The sequence below is a fragment of the Salvelinus alpinus genome, chromosome 19, assembly GCF_045679555.1.
Source record: "Salvelinus alpinus chromosome 19, SLU_Salpinus.1, whole genome shotgun sequence".
NCBI lineage: Eukaryota > Metazoa > Chordata > Actinopteri > Salmoniformes > Salmonidae > Salvelinus > Salvelinus alpinus.
Window position 1 is genome coordinate 17617009 of NC_092104.1, and position 19674 is coordinate 17636682.

The 19674-nt window shown below is 48.7% G+C and overlaps 1 protein-coding gene across 4 annotated transcripts in view; it reads left to right on the forward strand.

The window, feature by feature from the left end:
- Nucleotides 1-9631, forward strand: part of kank1a (KN motif and ankyrin repeat domains 1a) — a 212569-nt gene extending 202938 nt beyond the window's left edge. For 3 of the 4 annotated variants that reach the window (XM_071352454.1, XM_071352455.1, XM_071352456.1), the window contains 3 exons: nucleotides 5178-5378; nucleotides 5803-5901; nucleotides 9227-9631. In XM_071352454.1, coding sequence (XP_071208555.1) covers nucleotides 5178-5378; nucleotides 5803-5901; nucleotides 9227-9289 — 363 coding nt within the window. In that variant the 3' untranslated portion in view covers nucleotides 9290-9631. Of the gene's footprint in view, nucleotides 1-3697; nucleotides 3745-5177; nucleotides 5379-5802; nucleotides 5902-9226 lie in introns of those variants that run through there. The other variant, XM_071352457.1, reaches the window with a different exon arrangement.
- The last annotated feature ends 10043 nt before the right edge of the window (nucleotides 9632-19674 follow it).

A 19674-nucleotide genomic window follows, 5' to 3' on the forward strand; every position in this document is an offset into this window, starting at 1 on the left:
CTCCGGAACCATAGATCCACTCCAATTTGCATATCGCCCTAACAGATCCACAGATGATGCAATCTCTATTGCACTCCACACTGCCCTTTCCCACCTGGACAAAAGGAACACCTACGTGAGAATGCTATTCATTGACTACAGCTCAGTGTTCAACACCATAGTGCTCTCAAAGCTCATCACTAAGCTAAGGACCCTGGGACTAAACACCCCCTTCTGCAACTGGATCCTGGACTTCCTGACGGGCCGCCCCCAGGTGGTAAGGGTAAGTAACAACACATCCGCCACGCTGATCCTCAACATGGGGGCCCAGTCCCCTCCTGTACTCCTTGTTCACTCATGACTGCACGGCCAGGCACGACTCCAACACCATCATTAAGTTTGCCGATGAAACAACAGTGGTAGGCCTGATCAACGACGAGACCGCCTATAGGGAGGAGGTAAGAGAACTGACCGTGTGTGGCCAGGACAACAACCTCTCCCTCAATGTGATCCAGACAAAGGAGATGATTGTGGACTACAGGAAAAGGAGGACCGAGCACGCCCCCATTCTCATCGACGGGGCTGTAGTGGAGCAGGTTGAGAGCTTCAAGTTCCTTGGCGTCCACATCACCAACAAACTAACATGGTCCAAGCACACCAAGACAGTCATGAAGAGGGCACGAAAAAATTTCCCCTCAGGAGACTGAAAAAATGTGTCATTTGTCCTCAGATCCTCAAAATGTTCGACAGCTGCACCATCGAGAGCATCTTGACTGGTTGCATCACTGCCTGGTATGGCAACTGCTCTGCCTCAGACCGCAAGGCATTACAGAGGGTAGTGCGTACGGCCCAGTACATCACTCGGGCCAAGCTTCCTTCCATCCAGGACCTCTATACCAGGCGGTGTCAGAGGAAGGCCCTAAAAATTGTCAAAGCCATCCTAGTCATAGACTGTTCTCTCTGCTACCGCACGGAAAGCGGTACCGGAGCGCCAAGTCTAGTTCCTAGAGGCTTCTAAACAGCTCCTACCCCCAAGCCATAAGACTCCTGAACAGCTAATCAAATGGCTACCTTGACTATTTGCACCCCCCTCTCTCTTTTATGCCGCTGCTACTCTCTGTTTTTATCTATGCATACTCACTTTAATAACTCTACCTACATGTACATAATACCTCGACTAACCGGTGCCCCTGCACATTGACTCTGTACCAGTACCCCCTGTATATAGTCTCCACATTGACTCTGTACCTGTACCCCCCTGTATATAGTCTCCACATTGACTCTGTACCGGTACTGTATTTTTTTAAATGCATTGTTGGTTAGGGGCTTGTAAGTAAGCATATTCGGCGCATGTGACTAATACAGTTTGATTTGATTTGAATGTGAAGAAATATCCTAATAGTTTATCAACATTTTAAGCTAAACGTTCTGATCTGTTGTGTCAGGCTCATTGTGTAAAAACGTTTTTTTTGATGCTAGTGGTTGTGTTAATTTGGGATCTATCGCGTCCCACAACTGTCCCAGACTGTTTGGAATGTTTATTTCTCACACAGAATAAGTCAGCTGTTGTACTATGTGGGACAGTAGATTGACAGGCTAGTGATGTTGCTGTTCGTTATGCCTACTCATCTGGTTGGCTGACGAATAGTAAATGTAGACAGTTCTTTCAATATGGACCTCGGATAAGAACGCGTGCAGTTGCGTCCCTAACGGTGTCCATCTTCACTTGTAGCCTGTGAGAAAGACCCAATCATGTGATGGAGAGCTCACTCAGTGAGTGTTTCGAGAAGAACGCACTCAGGGAGAAGGGCACAACAAATGGACAGCATGGATATTTTTAGGGTGTATTATGGCAACAAAGGGGAAGCCACAGTGAAATTTGAGACATCAAGTGCTTGTCAAATTGTGAATGAGAGACTAATGTAGTGTGTACAGCCTGCGCAAAAAAACAAAGCAGATCTCATGCATTTCAAGTGACTTTTTTTCAAATCATCATTAGAGCCTCATCATGCAGCCTTACAATGTATTATAAATCTAAACGTATAGCCCAACGTTTGAAGAACAACTAAAGTTACATTAGTAACTCTACATTAAGCATATAGGAGGACCTGTTTCTTTGGGTTAGGGTTAGGCATATAGGAGGACCTGTTTCTTTGGGTTAGGGTTAGGCATATAGGAGGACCTGTTTCTTTGGGTTAGGGTTAAGCAGATAGGAGGACCTGTTTCTTTGGGTTAGGGTTAGGGTTAAGCAGATAGGAGGACCTGTTTCTTTGGTTTAGGGTTAAGCATATAGGAGGACCTGTTTCTTTGGGTTAGGGTTAAGCATATAGGAGGACCTGTTTCTTTGGGTTAGGGTTAAGCATATAGGAGGACCTGTTTCTTTGGGTTAGGGTTAAGCAAATAGGAGGACCTGTTTCTTTGGGTTAGGGTTAAGCAGATAGGAGGACCTGTTTCTTTGGGTTAGGGTTAAGCAGATAGGAGGACCTGTTTCTTTGGGTTAGGGTTAAGCAGATAGGAGGACCTGTTTCTTTGGGTTAGGGTTAAGCATATAGGAGGACCTGTTTCTTTGGGTTAGGGTTAAGCAGATAGGAGGACCTGTTTCTTTGGGTTAGGGTTAGGGTTAAGCAGATAGGAGGACCTGTTTCTTTGGTTTAGGGTTAAGCATATAGGAGGACCTGTTTCTTTGGGTTAGGGTTAAGCATATAGGAGGACCTGTTTCTTTGGGTTAGGGTTAAGCATATAGGAGGACCTGTTTCTTTGGGTTAGGGTTAAGCAAATAGGAGGACCTGTTTCTTTGGGTTAGGGTTAAGCAGATAGGAGGACCTGTTTCTTTGGGTTAGGGTTAAGCAGATAGGAGGACCTGTTTCTTTGGGTTAGGGTTAAGCAGATAGGAGGACCTGTTTCTTTGGGTTAGGGTTAAGCATATAGGAGGACCTGTTTCTTTGGGTTAGGGTTAAGCAGATAGGAGGACCTGTTTCTTTGGGTTAGGGTTAAGCATATAGGAGGACCTGTTTCTTTGGGTTAGGGTTAAGCAGATAGGAGGACCTGTTTCTTTGGGTTAGGGTTAAGCAGATAGGAGGACCTGTTTCTTTGGGTTAGGGTTAGGGTTAAGCAGATAGGAGGACCTGTTTCTTTGGGTTGGGGTTAGGGTTAAGCAGATAGGAGGACCTGTTTCTTTGGGTTAGGGTTAGGGTTAAGCATATAGGAGGACCTGTTTCTTTGGGTTAGGGTTAAGCAGATAGGAGGACCTGTTTCTTTGGGTTAGGGTTAAGCATATAGGAGGACCTGTTTCTTTGGGTTAGGGTTAGGGTTAAGCATATAGGAGGACCTGTTTCTTTGGGTTAGGGTTAAGCAGATAGGAGGACCTGTTTCTTTGTTGACCGCTCAACACAGAATAGCAGCAGCTGCACTCCCTCATCGCTTGGAGAAAATATCCTCTCTTTTATTCAGCTTTGTTCAATTGTATTCTTCATACTATAATATAATATAAAATAATACTATAAAGTAATGCCACTGAATTCTAAGCAAATCTTGTCTGCTAAATGAACTAGTGTAGCCCACAGCCATTTGGCATAGCCAGATCAGGACCTAATATAAGGACAACTCAGAGTATGCTATTCTGTTCTTCTGAAATAGACTACTTTTTCTTCATATCATGTTTCTTTAGACCTGTCTAAAATCATTTGTGAAGATGTAACCCTCTCCCTCCCTCCCTCAGGCTGGCCAGACAGGGCTGATGCTAGCAGGATGGACATGATGCTAACCCTCTCCCTCCCTCCCTCCCTCCCTCCCTCAGGCTGACCAGACAGGGCTGATGCTAGCAGGATGGACATGATGCTAACCCTCTCCCTCCCTCCCTCAGTCTGGCCAGACAGGGCTGATGCTAGCAGGATGGACATGATGCTAACCCTCTCCCTCCCTCCCTCAGGCTGGCCAGACAGGGCTGATGCTAGCAGGATGGACATGATGCTAACCCTCTCCCTCCCTCCCTCAGGCTGACCAGACAGGGCTGATGCTAGCAGGATGGACATGATGCTAACCCTCTCCCTCCCTCCCTCCCTCAGGCTGGCCAGACAGGGCTGATGCTAGCAGGATGGACATGATGCTAACCCTCTCCCTCCCTCCCTCAGGCTGACCAGACAGGGCTGATGCTAGCAGGATGGACATGATGCTAACCCTCTCCCTCCCTCCCTCAGTCTGGCCAGACAGGGCTGATGCTAGCAGGATGGACATGATGCTAACCCTCTCCCTCCCTCCCTCAGGCTGGCCAGACAGGGCTGATGATAGCAGGATGGACATGATGCTAACCCTCTCCCTCCCTCCCTCAGGCTGACCAGACAGGGCTGATGCTAGCAGGATGGACATGATGCTAACCCTCTCCCTCCCTCCCTCAGGCTGACCAGACAGGGCTGATGCTAGCAGGATGGACATGATGCTAACCCTCTCCCTCCCTCCCTCCCTCCCTCAGGCTGGCCAGACAGGGCTGATGCTAGCAGGATGGACATGATGCTAACCCTCTCCCTCCCTCCCTCAGGCTGACCAGACAGGGCTGATGCTAGCAGGATGGACATGATGCTAACCCTCTCCCTCCCTCCCTCAGGCTGACCAGACAGGGCTGATGCTAGCAGGATGGACATGATGCTAACCCTCTCCCTCCCTCCCTCCCTCAGGCTGACCAGACAGGGCTAATGCTAGCAGGATGGACATGATGCTAACCCTCTCCCTCCCTCCCTCAGGCTGACCAGACAGGGCTGATGCTAGCAGGATGGACATGATGCTAACCCTCTCCCTCCCTCCCTCAGGCTGACCAGACAGGGCTGATGCTAGCAGGATGGACATGATGCTAACCCTCTCCCTCCCTCCCTCAGGCTGACCAGACAGGGCTGATGCTAGCAGGATGGACATGATGCTAACCCTCTCCCTCCCTCCCTCAGGCTGACCAGACAGGGCTGATGCTAGCAGGATGGACATGATGCTAACCCTCTCCCTCCCTCCCTCAGGCTGACCAGACAGGGCTGATGCTAGCAGGATGGACATGATGCTAACCCTCTCCCTCCCTCCCTCAGGCTGACCAGACAGGGCTGATGCTAGCAGGATGTACATGATGCTAACCCTCTCCCTCGCTCCCTCAGGCTGACCAGACAGGGCTGATGCTAGCAAGATGGACATGATGCTAACCCTCTCCCTCCCTCCCTCAGGCTGGCCAGACAGGGCTGATGCTAGCGGTCAGTCATGGCAGGATGGATATGGTTCGGGCGCTGCTGGCCCAGGGGGCAGAGGTCAATGTCCAGGATGATGAGGGTTCTACAGCCCTGATGTGTGCCAGCGAACATGGCCACGCTGAGATAGTCAAACTACTGCTGGCCCAGCCGGGCTGCGACGCCACTCTCAGCGACAGCGTGAGTACCTGTGTGCGTGCCTGTCTGTCTGTGTTGCTGGCCCTGCCGGGCTGCGACGCCTCTCAGCGACAGCGTGAGTACCTGTGTGCGTGCCTGTCTGTCTGTGTTGATGGCCCAGCCGGGCTGCGACGCCTCTCTGTGGCATCGTGAGCCTTCTCTCTCTCTCTCTCTCTGTTCCTCTCTTTCTCTCTCTCTCTGTTCCTCTCTTTCTCTCTATCTTTTCCTTTCAGTTGAAGGCATTGTTGTACAACTGACTAGGTATCCCCCTTTCCTTTCTCTCTCTCTCTTGCGCTCTCTCTCTCCCTGACTTTTGTGATGTAATTATGCAGCCAGTTGATGTAATATTGTTAATCTCTCTCTCCTCTATTTCCTCTCTCTGTCCCTCTCTACCCTTTCTACTTCTCCCTCCTTCCCCTCTCTCTAGGATGAGAGCAATGCCCTGTCTATCGCTCTGGAAGCGGGTCACAAGGACATAGCAGTGTTGTTGTACGCCCACGTAAACTTCTCTAAGGCCCAGTCACCGGTCAGTACTCTCTACCCCTGTCCCCTGACCACTAACCCTTACCTCTCTTCCCTGACCTCTAAGCCTTGCCTCTGTTCCTGACCTCTGACCCTTATCTCTCTTCCCTGACTTCTCTTCCCTGACCTTTAACCCTTACCTCTGTTTCTGACCTACAGTGGGGAGAACAAGTATTTGATACACTGCCGATTTTGCAGGTTTTCCTACTTACAAAGCATGTAGAGGTCTGTCATTTTTATCATAGGTACACTTCAACTGTGAGAGACGGAATCTAAAACAAAAATCCAGAAAATCACATTGTATGATTTTTAAGTAATTAATTTGCATTTTATTGCATGACATAAGTATTTGATCACCTACCAACAAGTAAGAATTCCGGCTCTCACAGACCTGTTAGTTTTTCTTTAAGAAGCCCTCCTGTTCTCCACTCATTACCTGTATTAACTGCACCTGTTTGAACTCGTTACCTGTATAAAAGACACCTGTCCACACACTCAATCGAACAGACTCCAACCTCTCCACAATGGCCAAGACCAGAGAGCTGTGTAAGGACATCAGGGATAAATTGTAGACCTGTACAAGGCTGGGATGGGCTACAGGACAATAGGCAAGCAGCTTGGTGAGAAGGCAACAACTGTTGGCACAATTATTAGAAAATGGAAGAAGTTCAAGATGACGGTCAATCACCCTCGGTCTGGGGCTCCATGCAAGATCTCACCTCGTGGGGCATCAATGATCATGAGGAATGTGAGGGATCAGCCCAGAACTACACGGCAGGACCTGGTCAATGACCTGAAGAGAGCTGGGACCACAGTCTCAAAGAAAACCATTAGTAACACACTACGCCGTCATGGATTAAAATCCTGCAGCGCACGCAAGGTCCCCCTGCTCAAGCCAGCGCATGTTCAGGCCCGTCTGAAGTTTGCCAATGACCATCTGGATGATCCAGAGGAGGAATGGGAGAAGGTCATGTGGTCTGATGAGACAAAAATAGAGCTTTTTGGTCTAAACTCCACTCGCCGTGTTTGGAGGAATAGAAGGATGAGTACAACCCCAAGAACACCATCCCAACCGTGAAGCATGGAGGTGGAAACATCATTCTTTGGGGATGCTTTTCTGCAAAGGGGACAGGACGACTGCACCGTATTGAGGGGAGGATGGATGGGGCCATGTATCGCGAGATCTTGACCAACAACCTCCTTCCCTCAGTAAGAGCATTGAAGATGGGTCGTGGCTGGGTCTTCCAGCATGACAACGACCCGAAACACACAGCCAGGGCAACTAAGGAGTGGCTCCGTAAGAAGCATCTCAAGGTCCTGGAGTGGCCTAGCCAGTCTCCAGACCTGAACCCAATAGAAAATCTTTGGAGGGAGCCGAAAGTCCGTATTGCCCAGCGACAGCCCCGAAACCTGAAGGATCTGGAGAAGGTCTGTATGGAGGAGTGGGCCAAAATCCCTGCTGCAGTGTGTGCAAACCTGGTCAAGAACTACAGGAAACGTATGATCTCTGTAATTGCAAACTAAGGTTTCTGTACCAAATATTCAGTTCTGCTTTTCTGATGTATCAAATACTTATGTCATGCAATAAAATGCAAATTAATTACTTAAAAATCATACAATGTGATTTTCTGGATTTTTGTTTTAGATTCCTTCTCTCACAGTTGAAGTGTACCTATGATAAAAATTACAGACCTCTACATGCTTTGTAAGTAGGAAAACCTGCAAAATCGTCAGTGTATCAAATACTTGTTCTCCCCACTGTATAACCCTGACCTCTCTTCCCTGACCTCTAACCCTTAACTCTGTTCCCTGACCTCTAACCCTTACCTCTGTTCCCTGACCTCTAACCCTTACCTCTGTTCCCTGACCTCTAACCCTTACTTATGTTCCCTGACCTTTAACCCTTACCTCTGTTCCCTGACCTCTAACCCTTACCTCTGTTCCCTGACCTCTAACCCTTACCTCTGTTCCCTGACCTCTAACCCTTACTTATGTTCCCTGACCTTTAACCCTTACCTCTGTTCCCTGACCTTTAACCCTTACCTCTGTTCCCTGACCTCTAACCCTTACCTCTGTTCCCTGACCTCTAACCCTTACTTCTGTTCCCTGACCTTTAACCCTTACCTCTGTTCCCTGACCTTTAACCCTTACCTCTGTTCCCTGACCTCTAACCCTTACCTCTGTTCCCTGACCTTTAACCCTTACCTCTGTTCCCTGACCTCTAACCCTTACCCCTGTTCCCTGACCTTTAACCCTTACCTCTGTTCCCTGACCTTTAACCCTTACCTCTGTTCCCTGTACCAGAGCTGTTGCCCTGAAATCACTTCTTGACAAACATATTTTTGTTTTGAGCAGAGCAACTATTCTCCCGCTGTCGTTCTAATGTTAACTATGTGTGTGTGTTGTGTTCGTTTGTGCGCGCATGTTGTGTGTGTGCGCATGGTTTGTGTGTTGTGTGTGTGTGTGTGTGCATGGTGTGTGTGTGTTGTCTTTGTGTGTGTGTTGTCTTTGTGTGTGTGTGTGTGTGTGTGTGCATGGTGTGTGTGTTGTGTGTGTGTGTTGTGTGTGTGTGTGTGCATGGTTTGTGTGTTGTGTTTGTGTGTGTGTGCATGGTGTGTGTGTGTGTGTGTGCATGGTGTGTGTGTGTGTGTGTGTGCATGGTGTGTGTGCATGGTGTGTGTGTGTTGTGTTTGTGTGTGTGCGCATGGTGTGTGGGTGTTGTGTTTGTGCATGGTGTGTGTGTGTGTGCATGGTTTGTGTGTTGTGTGTGTGTGTGTGTGTGTGCGCATGGTGTGTGTGTGTGTGTGTGCATGGTGTGTGCATGGTGTGTGCATGGTGTGTGTGTGTGTGTGTGTGTGTGTGTGTGTGTGTGTGTGTGTGTGTGTGTGTGTGTGTGTGTGTGTGTGTGTGTGTGTGTGTGTGTGTGTGTGTGTGTGTGTGTGTGTGTGTGTGTGTGTGTGTGTGTATGGTGTGTGTGTGTGTGTGTGTGTGTGCATGGTGTGTGTGTGTGTGCATGGTTTGTGTGTTGTGTGCATGGTTTGTGTGTGTGTGTGTGTTGTGTTTGTGTGTGTTGTGTGTGTGTGTGCATGGTGTGTGTGTTGTGTTTGTGTGTGTGCGCATGGTGTGTGTGTGTGCACTTTTGTGTGTGTATGTGTGTGTGTGCGCATGGTGTGTGCATGGTGTGTGTGTGTTGTGTGTGCATGGTGTGTGCATGTGTGTGTGCATGGTGTGTGTGTGTTGTCTTGGTGTGTTGTGTGTGTGTGTGTGTGCATGGTGTGGTGTGCATGGTGTGTGTGTTGTGTGTGTGCATGGTGTGTGTGTGTCTCCAGGGAACCCCTCGTCTGAGCAGGAAGACGTCCCCCAGTCCCACCAGGAGGGGCATGTTTGACTAGCGCCACCGCCCATTGGTCAAGTCTCATGACACCAACCAACCAACCGCTGAGGATTTCAACCCCAGGGACAGACTTTGGCCCACCCCCTGACAACCTGATTGGACCATGTGGGATTGTTGACCATGCAGTCCAACCAGAAAGGTTCCCTGGGTTTATTGACCATGTGGTCCAACCAGAAAGGTTCCCTGGGTTTATTGACCATGGGGTCCAACCAGAAAGGTTCCCTGGGTTTAAAGACCATGATGAAAGATGAAACATATTGATCAGCCTTGTAGTAAGATGAGCTGGTATTGATCAGTCTTGTAATAAAATGAAACGCCTTTGGTCAGTCTTGTAATGAGATGTTCTGGTATTGGTCAGTCTTGTAATGAGATGTTCTGGTATTGGTCAGTCTTGTAATGAGATGTTCTGGTATAGGTTAGTCTTCTACATGAACATCCCAAAGTGCCCTTGTTAAACTGAATGTATAGAGAAGTGGGTTATTTTTTGTAGCTACCTGAACGAAGACACCACCAGCATTCGGTCTGCTCTGAGTGGATAGAGAGGAGGAGGAGAGCGAGAAGGAGAGGAGAAAGAGAAGGAGGAGGAGGGGGAGAGGAGAGAGAGAGGAGGGAGAGAAGGAGGGAGAGTAGAAAGAGAAGGAGGGAGAGGAGAGAGAGGAGGAGGAGGTGGGAGCGAAGGAGGAGGAGGGAGAGGAGAAAGAGAAGGAGGGAGAGGAGGAGGGAAAGAAGGAGTGGGAGAGGAGAGAGTGAGGAGGAGGAGGAGGAGGGAGAGTGTGGGAGAGGAGAGAGAGAGAAGGAGGAGGTGGGAGCGAAGGAGGCGGAGAGAGTGAGGAGGTGGGAGAGAAGGAGAAGAGATGTCATACTTCTTGAGGAGCTGGACTTCATAAGAACCCAAAAACACATATACTGTATTCTAGAAATGGGCTGCAATAGACACGCGTCCTGTCCAGGCAGTGAACGTGTACATCAAGAGCTGCCTCACAAGAGAGAGATAGGTTCCTGGCTCACATACTTACATATCCAGACTATAGACCTTTTCAACTGTCAAAACAATAACACGTTCTGTACGCGCAACCAAGAGGTTCCCCAGTAAACATCCACTGCTGCAGTGCCCCATAATTGCTAACTAGCTAGGTAGTTGGCTAGCTAGCACAAAATGACAAGTTCGCATTTCTTCATCCACCAAAAAGCTGAACAAACAACTTATTGACTTGCTACCAGATCCACTAAACACAATCATGAGACAACGTTTATTTCTCATTTATTATCTGTTTGCTCTGGTGGTGTTGCATTAGGCTAGCACAGTAAATAACCACATAGCTAGCGTGATGTGAGGGTTGAGAAAGATCAGGTGACCTTGTTAGCCAGCCAGAGTTAGCATGATGTGAGGGTAGAGAAAGATCAGGTTAGCCAGCCAGAGCTAGCGTGATGTGAGGGTTGAGAAAGATCAGGTGACCTTGTTAGCCAGCCAGAGTTAGCATGATGTGAGGGTAGAGAAAGATCAGGTTAGCCAGCCAGAGCTAGCGTGATGTGAGGGTTGAGAAAGATCAGGTGACCTTGTTAGCCAGCCAGAGTTAGCATGATGTGAGGGTAGAGAAAGATCAGGTGACCTTGTTAGCCAGCCAGAGCTAGCGTAATGTGAGGGTAGAGAAAGATCAGGTGACCTTGTTAGCCAGCCAGAGCTAGCGTAATGTGAGGGTAGAGAAAGATCAGGTGACCTTGTTAGCCAGCCAGAGCTAGCGTGATGTGAGGGTAGAGAAAGATCAGGTGACCTTGTTAGCCAGCCAGAGCTAGCGTGATGTGAGGGTAGAGAAAGATCAGGTGACCTTGTTAGCCAGCCAGAGCTAGCGTGATGTGAGGGTAGAGAAAGATCAGCTGACCTTGTTAGCCAGCCAGAGCTAGCGTGATGTGAGGGTAGAGAAAGATCAGGTGACCTTGTTAGCCAGCCAGAGCTAGCGTGATGTGAGGGTAGAGAAAGATCAGGTGACCTTGTTAGCCAGCCAGAGCTAGCGTGATGTGAGGGTAGAGAAAGATCAGGTGACCTTGTTAGCCAGCCAGAGCTAGCGTGATGTGAGGGTAGAGAAAGATCAGGTGACCTTGTTAGCCAGCCAGAGCTAGCGTGATGTGAGGGTAGAGAAAGATCAGGTGACCTTGTTAGCCAGCCAGAGCTAGCGTGATGTGAGTGTAGAGAAAGATCAGGTGACCTTGTTAGCCAGCCAGAGCTAGCGTGATGTGAGGGTAGAGAAAGATCAGCTGACCTTGTTAGCCAGCCAGAGCTAGCGTGATGTGAGGGTAGAGAAAGATCAGGTGACCTTGTTAGCCAGCCAGAGCTAGCGTGATGTGAGGGTAGAGAAAGATCAGGTGACCTTGTTAGCCAGCCAGAGCTAGCGTGATGTGAGGGTAGAGAAAGATCAGGTGACCTTGTTAGCCAGCCAGAGCTAGCGTGATGTGAGGGTAGAGAAAGATCAGGTGACCTTGTTAGCCAGCCAGAGCTAGCGTGATGTGAGGGTAGAGAAAGATCAGGTGACCTTGTTAGCCAGCCAGAGCTAGCGTGATGTGAGGGTAGAGAAAGATCAGGTGACCTTGTTAGCCAGCCAGAGCTAGCGTGATGTGAGGGTAGAGAAAGATCAGGTGACCTTGTTAGCCAGCCAGAGCTAGCGTGATGTGAGGGTAGAGAAAGATCAGGTGACCTTGTTAGCCAGCCAGAGCTAGCGTGATGTGAGGGTAGAGAAAGATCAGCTGACCTTGTTAGCCAGCCAGAGCTAGCGTGATGTGAGGGTAGAGAAAGATCAGGTGACCTTGTTAGCCAGCCAGAGCTAGCGTGATGTGAGGGTAGAGAAAGATCAGGTGACCTTGTTAGCCAGCCAGAGCTAGCGTGATGTGAGGGTAGAGAAAGATCAGGTGACCTTGTTAGCCAGCCAGAGCTAGCGTGATGTGAGGGTAGAGAAAGATCAGGTGACCTTGTTAGCCAGCTAGATTAATTTCTCTCACAACAGCCAACAATAAACTAAAGTAAATGTAGCTAGTATCTGAGTCCAATGTTTGACGGACTCATTGTTTACAACAAAGTTGCTAGCGGCAGTAATTACCCCACTATCAACCTCTCTCTCCCCCCTCACTAATCTGTCACTCAACTCTTCGACTGCTTCCTCCAAAACACATCTATATTTTACCCTGGTCTATTGCCCACTTAGTTTCAATTAACAAACATAGTGTAGTTTAAATGAACTGCTAGATTGTGCTATTCATATATTATCAACCTCACGTTATGAGACATAGCTAGTGGTTTGGTTACAGCAAAACTAGACTATACAAAATGCTAGTGCTGACACCTTGTGGTGATAATGTTGAACTGCATATTAATTACACCAGGATGATGCATAACATGAAGCAAACACATTTCAAATTCATTTCAAGCAACATATTTGGCAATGTCTTTTTAAATGAAATCAATTTAACCTTAAAATGTTCCTTTCTGCACACCTTCAGGATAGTGATATGAGATAATGTCTCTCCCCTGAGCATCTCATCCTTAAGGCCCTCCTTCATAATGTCTCTCCCCTGAGCATCTCATCCTTAAGGCCCTCCTTCATAATGTCTCTCCCCATAGCATCTCATCCTCAAGGCCCTCCTTCATAATGTCTCTCCCCATAGCATCTCATCCTTAAGGCCCACCTTCATCATGTCTCTCCCCATAGCATCTCATCCTTAAGGCCCTCCTTCATAATGTCTCTCCCCTGAGCCTCTCATCCTTAAGGCCCTCCTTCATAATGTCTCTCCCCTGAGCATCTCATCCTTAAGGCCCTCCTTCATAATGTCTCTCCCCATAGCATCTCATCCTTAAGGCCCACCTTCATAATGTCTCTCCCCTGAGCATCTCATCCTTAAGGCCCACCTTCATAATGTCTCTCCTCTGAGCATCTCATCCTTAAGGTCCTCCTTCATAATGTCTCTCCCCTGAGCATCTCATCCTTAAGGCCCTCCTTCATAATGTCTCTCCTCTGAGCATCTCATCCTTAAGGCCCACCTTCATAATGTCTCTCCCCTGAGCCTCTCATCCTTAAGGCCCTCCTTCATAATGTCTCTCCCCTAAGCATCTCATCCTTAAGGCCCTCCTTCATAATGTCTCTCCCCATAGCATCTCATCCTTAAGGCCCACCTTCATAATGTCTCTCTCCTGAGCATCTCATCCTTAAGGCCCTCCTTCATAATGTCTCTCCCCTGAGCCTGTCATCCTTAAGGCCCACTTTCATTACAAGGGTAGGGCTTGAATGAATCCATTTCATGACGGCATGTAGATGTAGAAGTCTAATCTGGTCTCCTTCAACATGGTTATCCTCATTATGAGTCTAATCTGGTCTCCTTCAACATGGTTATCCTCATTATGAGTCTAATGAGAAAGGAAAAACCCACACACAGATCAAGTGCGTTGGTCATGTCAGTGAGTGTAACAGAGGGGTGAGTCTGTAGCACATGTCAGTGAGTGTAACAGAGGGGTGAGTCTGTAGCACATGTCAGTGAGTGTAACATAGGGGTGAGTCTGTAGCACATGTCAGTGAGTGTAACAGAGGGGTGAGTCTGTAGCACATGTCAGTGAGTGTAACAGAGGGGTGAGTCTGTAGCACATGTCAGTGAGTGTAACAGGGGGGTGAGTCTGTAGCACATGTCAGTGAGTGTAACAGAGGGGTGAGTCTGTAGCACATGTCAGTGAGTGTAACATAGGGGTGAGTCTGTAGCACATGTCAGTGAGTGTAACAGGGGGGTGAGTCTGTAGCACATGTCAGTGAGTGTAACAGAGGGGTGAGTCTGTAGCACATGTCAGTGAGTGTAACAGAGGGGTGAGTCTGTAGCACATGTCAGTGAGTGTAACAGAGGGGTGAGTCTGTAGCACATGTCAGTGAGTGTAACAGAGTGGTGAGTCTGTAGCACATGTCAGTGAGTGTAACAGTAGCACATGTCAGTGAGTGTAACAGAGGGGTGAGTCTGTAGCACATGTCAGTGAGTGTAACAGAGGGGTGAGTCTGTAGCACATGTCAGTGAGTGTAACAGAGGGGTGAGTCTGTAGCACATGTCAGTGAGTGTAACAGAGGGGTGAGTCTGTAGCACATGTCAGTGAGTGTAACAGAGTGGTGAGTCTGTAGCACATGTCAGTGAGTGTAACAGAGGGGTGAGTCTGTAGCACATGTCAGTGAGTGTAACAGAGGGGTGAGTCTGTAGCACATGTCAGTGAGTGTAACAGAGGGGTGAGTCTGTAGCACATGTCAGTGAGTGTAACAGAGTGGTGAGTCTGTAGCACATGTCAGTGAGTGTAACAGAGTGGTGAGTCTGTAGCACATGTCAGTGAGTGTAACAGAGTGGTGAGTCTGTAGCACATGTCAGTGAGTGTAACATAGGGGTGAGTCTGTAGCACATGTCAGTGATGTGTAACAGAGGGGTGAGTCTGTAGCACATGTCAGTGAGTGTAACAGAGTGGTGAGTCTGTAGCACATGTCAGTGATGTGTAACAGAGGGGTGAGTCTGTAGCACATGTCAGTGAGTGTAACAGAGTGGTGAGTCTGTAGCACATGTCAGTGAGTGTAACAGAGTGGTGAGTCTGTAGCACATGTGACTTAGTTGACAGGTGAGTGCTGGGCTCTTTCTCAACTCATCCTTCCTCGATTCCTCTCCTCACCTCCTAAAAACTAATTGTAGAATAGAAAAACAGACAAGCAGGGAATGTTCAATGACCAAAAAATGCACTACACTAAATTCAAAGAATCAACACTTTCTGTAATATCATACAAAGAACGCCTATTTAAATAGTTAGTGGATTTAGACATCCATATTACTCCAAAACAAGAGATGATTGATTAGTTAAATGAATAGTGTCTAATAGAAATAATCAGCAGTCAGGGCTGGAACAGAAACCTGCTCAGCCAGTAGGCAGATCTCTAACAGCAAGGTGTCAGGGCTGGAACAGAAACCTGCTCAGCCAGTAGGTAGATCTCTAACAGCAAGGTGTCAGGGCTGGAACAGAAACCTGCTCAGCCAGTAGGTAGATATATAACAGCAAGGTGTCAGGGCTGGAACAGAAACCTGCTCAGCCAGTAGGTAGATATATAACAGCAAGGTGTCAGGGCTGGAACAGAAACCTGCTCTGCCAGTAGGTAGATCTCTAACAGCAAGGTGTCAGGGCTGGAACAGAAACCTGCTCAGCCAGTAGGTAGATCTCTAACAGCAAGGTGTCAGGGCTGGAACAGAAACCTGCTCTGCCAGTAGGTAGATCTCTAACAGCAAGGTGTCAGGGCTGGAACAGAAACCTGCTCTGCCAGTAGGTAGATCTCTAACAGCAAGGTGTCAGGGCTGGAACAGAAACCTGCTCAGCCAGTAGGTAGATCTCTAACAGCAAGGTGTCAGGGCTGGAACAGAAACCTGCTCTGCCAGTAGGTAGATCTCTAACAGCAAGGTGTCAGGGCTGGAACAGAAACCTGCTCAGCCAGTAGGTAGATCTCTAACAGCAAGGTGTCAGGGCTGGAACAGAAACCTGCTCTGCCAGTAGGTAGATCTCTAACAGCAAGGTGTCAGGGCTGGAACAGAAACCTGCTCTGCCAGTAGGTAGATCTCTAACAGCAAGGTGTCAGGGCTGGAACAGAAACCTGCTCAGCCAGTAGGTAGATCTCTAACAGCAAGGTGTCAGGGCTGGAACAGAAACCTGCTCTGCCAGTAGGTAGATATATAACAGCAAGGTGTCAGGGCTGGAACAGAAACCTGCTCTGCCAGTAGGTAGATCTCTAGCAGCAAGGTGTCAGGGCTGGAACAGAAACCTGCTCAGCCAGTAGGTAGATATATAACAGCAAGGTGTCAGGGCTGGAACAGAAACCTGCTCTGCCAGTAGGTAGATATATAACAGCAAGGTGTCAGGGCTGGAACAGAAACCTGCTCTGCCAGTAGGTAGATATATAACAGCAAGGTGTCAGGGCTGGAACAGAAACCTGCTCAGCCAGTAGGTAGATCTCTAACAGCAAGGTGTCAGGGCTGGAACAGAAACCTGCTCAGCCAGTAGGTAGATCTCTAACAGCAAGGTGTCAGGGCTGGAACAGAAACCTGCTCAGCCAGTAGGTAGATCTCTAACAGCAAGGTGTCAGGGCTGGAACAGAAACCTGCTCAGCCAGTAGGTAGATATATAACAGCAAGGTGTCAGGGCTGGAACAGAAACCTGCTCTGCCAGTAGGTAGATATATAACAGCAAGGTGTCAGGGCTGGAACAGAAACCTGCTCTGCCAGTAGGTAGATATATAACAGCAAGGTGTCAGGGCTGGAACAGAAACCTGCTCTGCCAGTAGGTAGATCTCTAGCAGCAAGGTGTCAGGGCTGGAACAGAAACCTGCTCAGCCAGTAGGTAGATATATAACAGCAAGGTGTCAGGGCTGGAACAGAAACCTGCTCTGCCAGTAGGTAGATATATAACAGCAAGGTGTCAGGGCTGGAACAGAAACCTGCTCTGCCAGTAGGTAGATATATAACAGCAAGGTGTCAGGGCTGGAACAGAAACCTGCTCAGCCAGTAGGTAGATCTCTAACAGCAAGGTGTCAGGGCTGGAACAGAAACCTGCTCAGCCAGTAGGTAGATCTCTAACAGCAACGTGTCAGGGCTGGAACAGAAACCTGCTCAGCCAGTAGGTAGATATATAACAGCAAGGTGTCAGGGCTGGAACAGAAACCTGCTCTGCCAGTAGGTAGATATATAACAGCAAGGTGTCAGGGCTGGAACAGAAACCTGCTCAGCCAGTAGGTAGATATATAACAGCAAGGTGTCAGGGCTGGAACAGAAACCTGCTCAGCCAGTAGGTAGATCTCTAACAGCAAGGTGTCAGGGCTGGAACAGAAACCTGCTCAGCCAGTAGGTAGATCTCTAACAGCAAGGTGTCAGGGCTGGAACAGAAACCTGCTCTGCCAGTAGGTAGATATATAACAGCAAGGTGTCAGGGCTGGAACAGAAACCTGCTCAGCCAGTAGGTAGATATATAACAGCAAGGTGTCAGGGCTGGAACAGAAACCTGCTCTGCCAGTAGGTAGATATATAACAGCAAGGTGTCAGGGCTGGAACAGAAACCTGCTCAGCCAGTAGGTAGATCTCTAACAGCAAGGTGTCAGGGCTGGAACAGAAACCTGCTCAGCCAGTAGGTAGATCTCTAACAGCAAGGTGTCAGGGCTGGAACAGAAACCTGCTCTGCCAGTAGGTAGATATATAACAGCAAGGTGTCAGGGCTGGAACAGAAACCTGCTCAGCCAGTAGGTAGATCTCTAACAGCAAGGTGTCAGGGCTGGAACAGAAACCTGCTCAGCCAGTAGGTAGATCTCTAACAGCAAGGTGTCAGGGCTGGAACAGAAACCTGCTCAGCCAGTAGGTAGATCTCTAACAGCAAGGTGTCAGGGCTGGAACAGAAACCTGCTCTGCCAGTAGGTAGATATATAACAGCAAGGTGTCAGGGCTGGAACAGAAACCTGCTCAGCCAGTAGGTAGATCTTTAACAGCAAGGTGTCAGGGCTGGAACAGAAACTTGCTCTGCCAGTAGGTAGATATATAACAGCAAGGTGTCAGGGCTGGAACAGAAACCTGCTCAGCCAGTAGGTAGATCTCTAACAGCAAGGTGTCAGGGCTGGAACAGAAACCTGCTCAGCCAGTAGGTAGATCTCTAACAGCAAGGTGTCAGGGCTGGAACAGAAACCTGCTCAGCCAGTAGGTAGATCTCTAACAGCAAGGTGTCAGGGCTGGAACAGAAACCTGCTCTGCCAGTAGGTAGATATATAACAGCAAGGTGTCAGGGCTGGAACAGAAACCTGCTCAGCCAGTAGGTAGATCTCTAACAGCAAGGTGTCAGGGCTGGAACAGAAACCTGCTCAGCCAGTAGGTAGATCTCTAACAGCAAGGTGTCAGGGCTGGAACAGAAACCTGCTCAGCCAGTAGGTAGATATATAACAGCAAGGTGTCAGGGCTGGAACAGAAACCTGCTCTGCCAGTAGGTAGATATATAACAGCAAGGTGTCAGGGCTGGAACAGAAACCTGCTCAGCCAGTAGGTAGATCTCTAACAGCAAGGTGTCAGGGCTGGAACAGAAACCTGCTCAGCCAGTAGGTAGATCTCTAACAGCAAGGTGTCAGGGCTGGAACAGAAACCTGCTCTGCCAGTAGGTAGATATATAACAGCAAGGTGTCAGGGCTGGAACAGAAACCTGCTCTGCCAGTAGGTAGATCTCTAACAGCAAGGTGTCAGGGCTGGAACAGAAACCTGCTCAGCCAGTAGGTAGATCTCTAACAGCAAGGTGTCAGGGCTGGAACAGAAACCTGCTCAGCCAGTAGGTAGATCTCTAACAGCAAGGTGTCAGGGCTGGAACAGAAACCTGCTCAGCCAGTAGGTAGATCTCTAACAGCAAGGTGTCAGGGCTGGAACAGAAACCTGCTCTGCCAGTAGGTAGATATATAACAGCAAGGTGTCAGGGCTGGAACAGAAACCTGCTCAGCCAGTAGGTAGATCTCTAACAGCAAGGTGTCAGGGCTGGAACAGAAACCTGCTCAGCCAGTAGGTAGATCTCTAACAGCAAGGTGTCAGGGCTGGAACAGAAACCTGCTCTGCCAGTAGGTAGATATATAACAGCAAGGTGTCAGGGCTGGAACAGAAACCTGCTCAGCCAGTAGGTAGATCTCTAACAGCAAGGTGTCAGGGCTGGAACAGAAACCTGCTCAGCCAGTAGGTAGATCTCTAACAGCAAGGTGTCAGGGCTGGAACAGAAACCTGCTCAGCCAGTAGGTAGATCTCTAACAGCAAGGTGTCAGGGCTGGAACAGAAACCTGCTCAGCCAGTAGGTAGATCTCTAACAGCAAGGTGTCAGGGCTGGAACAGAAACCTGCTCAGCCAGTAGGTAGATCTCTAACAGCAAGGTGTCAGGGCTGGAACAGAAACCTGCTCAGCCAGTAGGTAGATATATAACAGCAAGGTGTCAGGGCTGGAACAGAAACTTGCTCAGCCAGTAGGTAGATCTCTAACAGCAAGGTGTCAGGGCTGGAACAGAAACCTGCTCAGCCAGTAGGTAGATATATAACAGCAAGGTGTCAGGGCTGGAACAGAAACCTGCTCAGCCAGTAGGTAGATATATAACAGCAAGGTGTCAGGGCTGGAACAGAAACCTGCTCAGCCAGTAGGTAGATATATAACAGCAAGGTGTCAGGGCTGGAACAGAAACCTGCTCTGCCAGTAGGTAGATATATAACAGCAAGGTGTCAGGGCTGGAACAGAAACCTGCTCAGCCAGTAGGTAGATATATAACAGCAAGGTGTCAGGGCTGGAACAGAAACCTGCTCAGCCAGTAGGTAGATCTCTAACAGCAAGGTGTCAGGGCTGGAACAG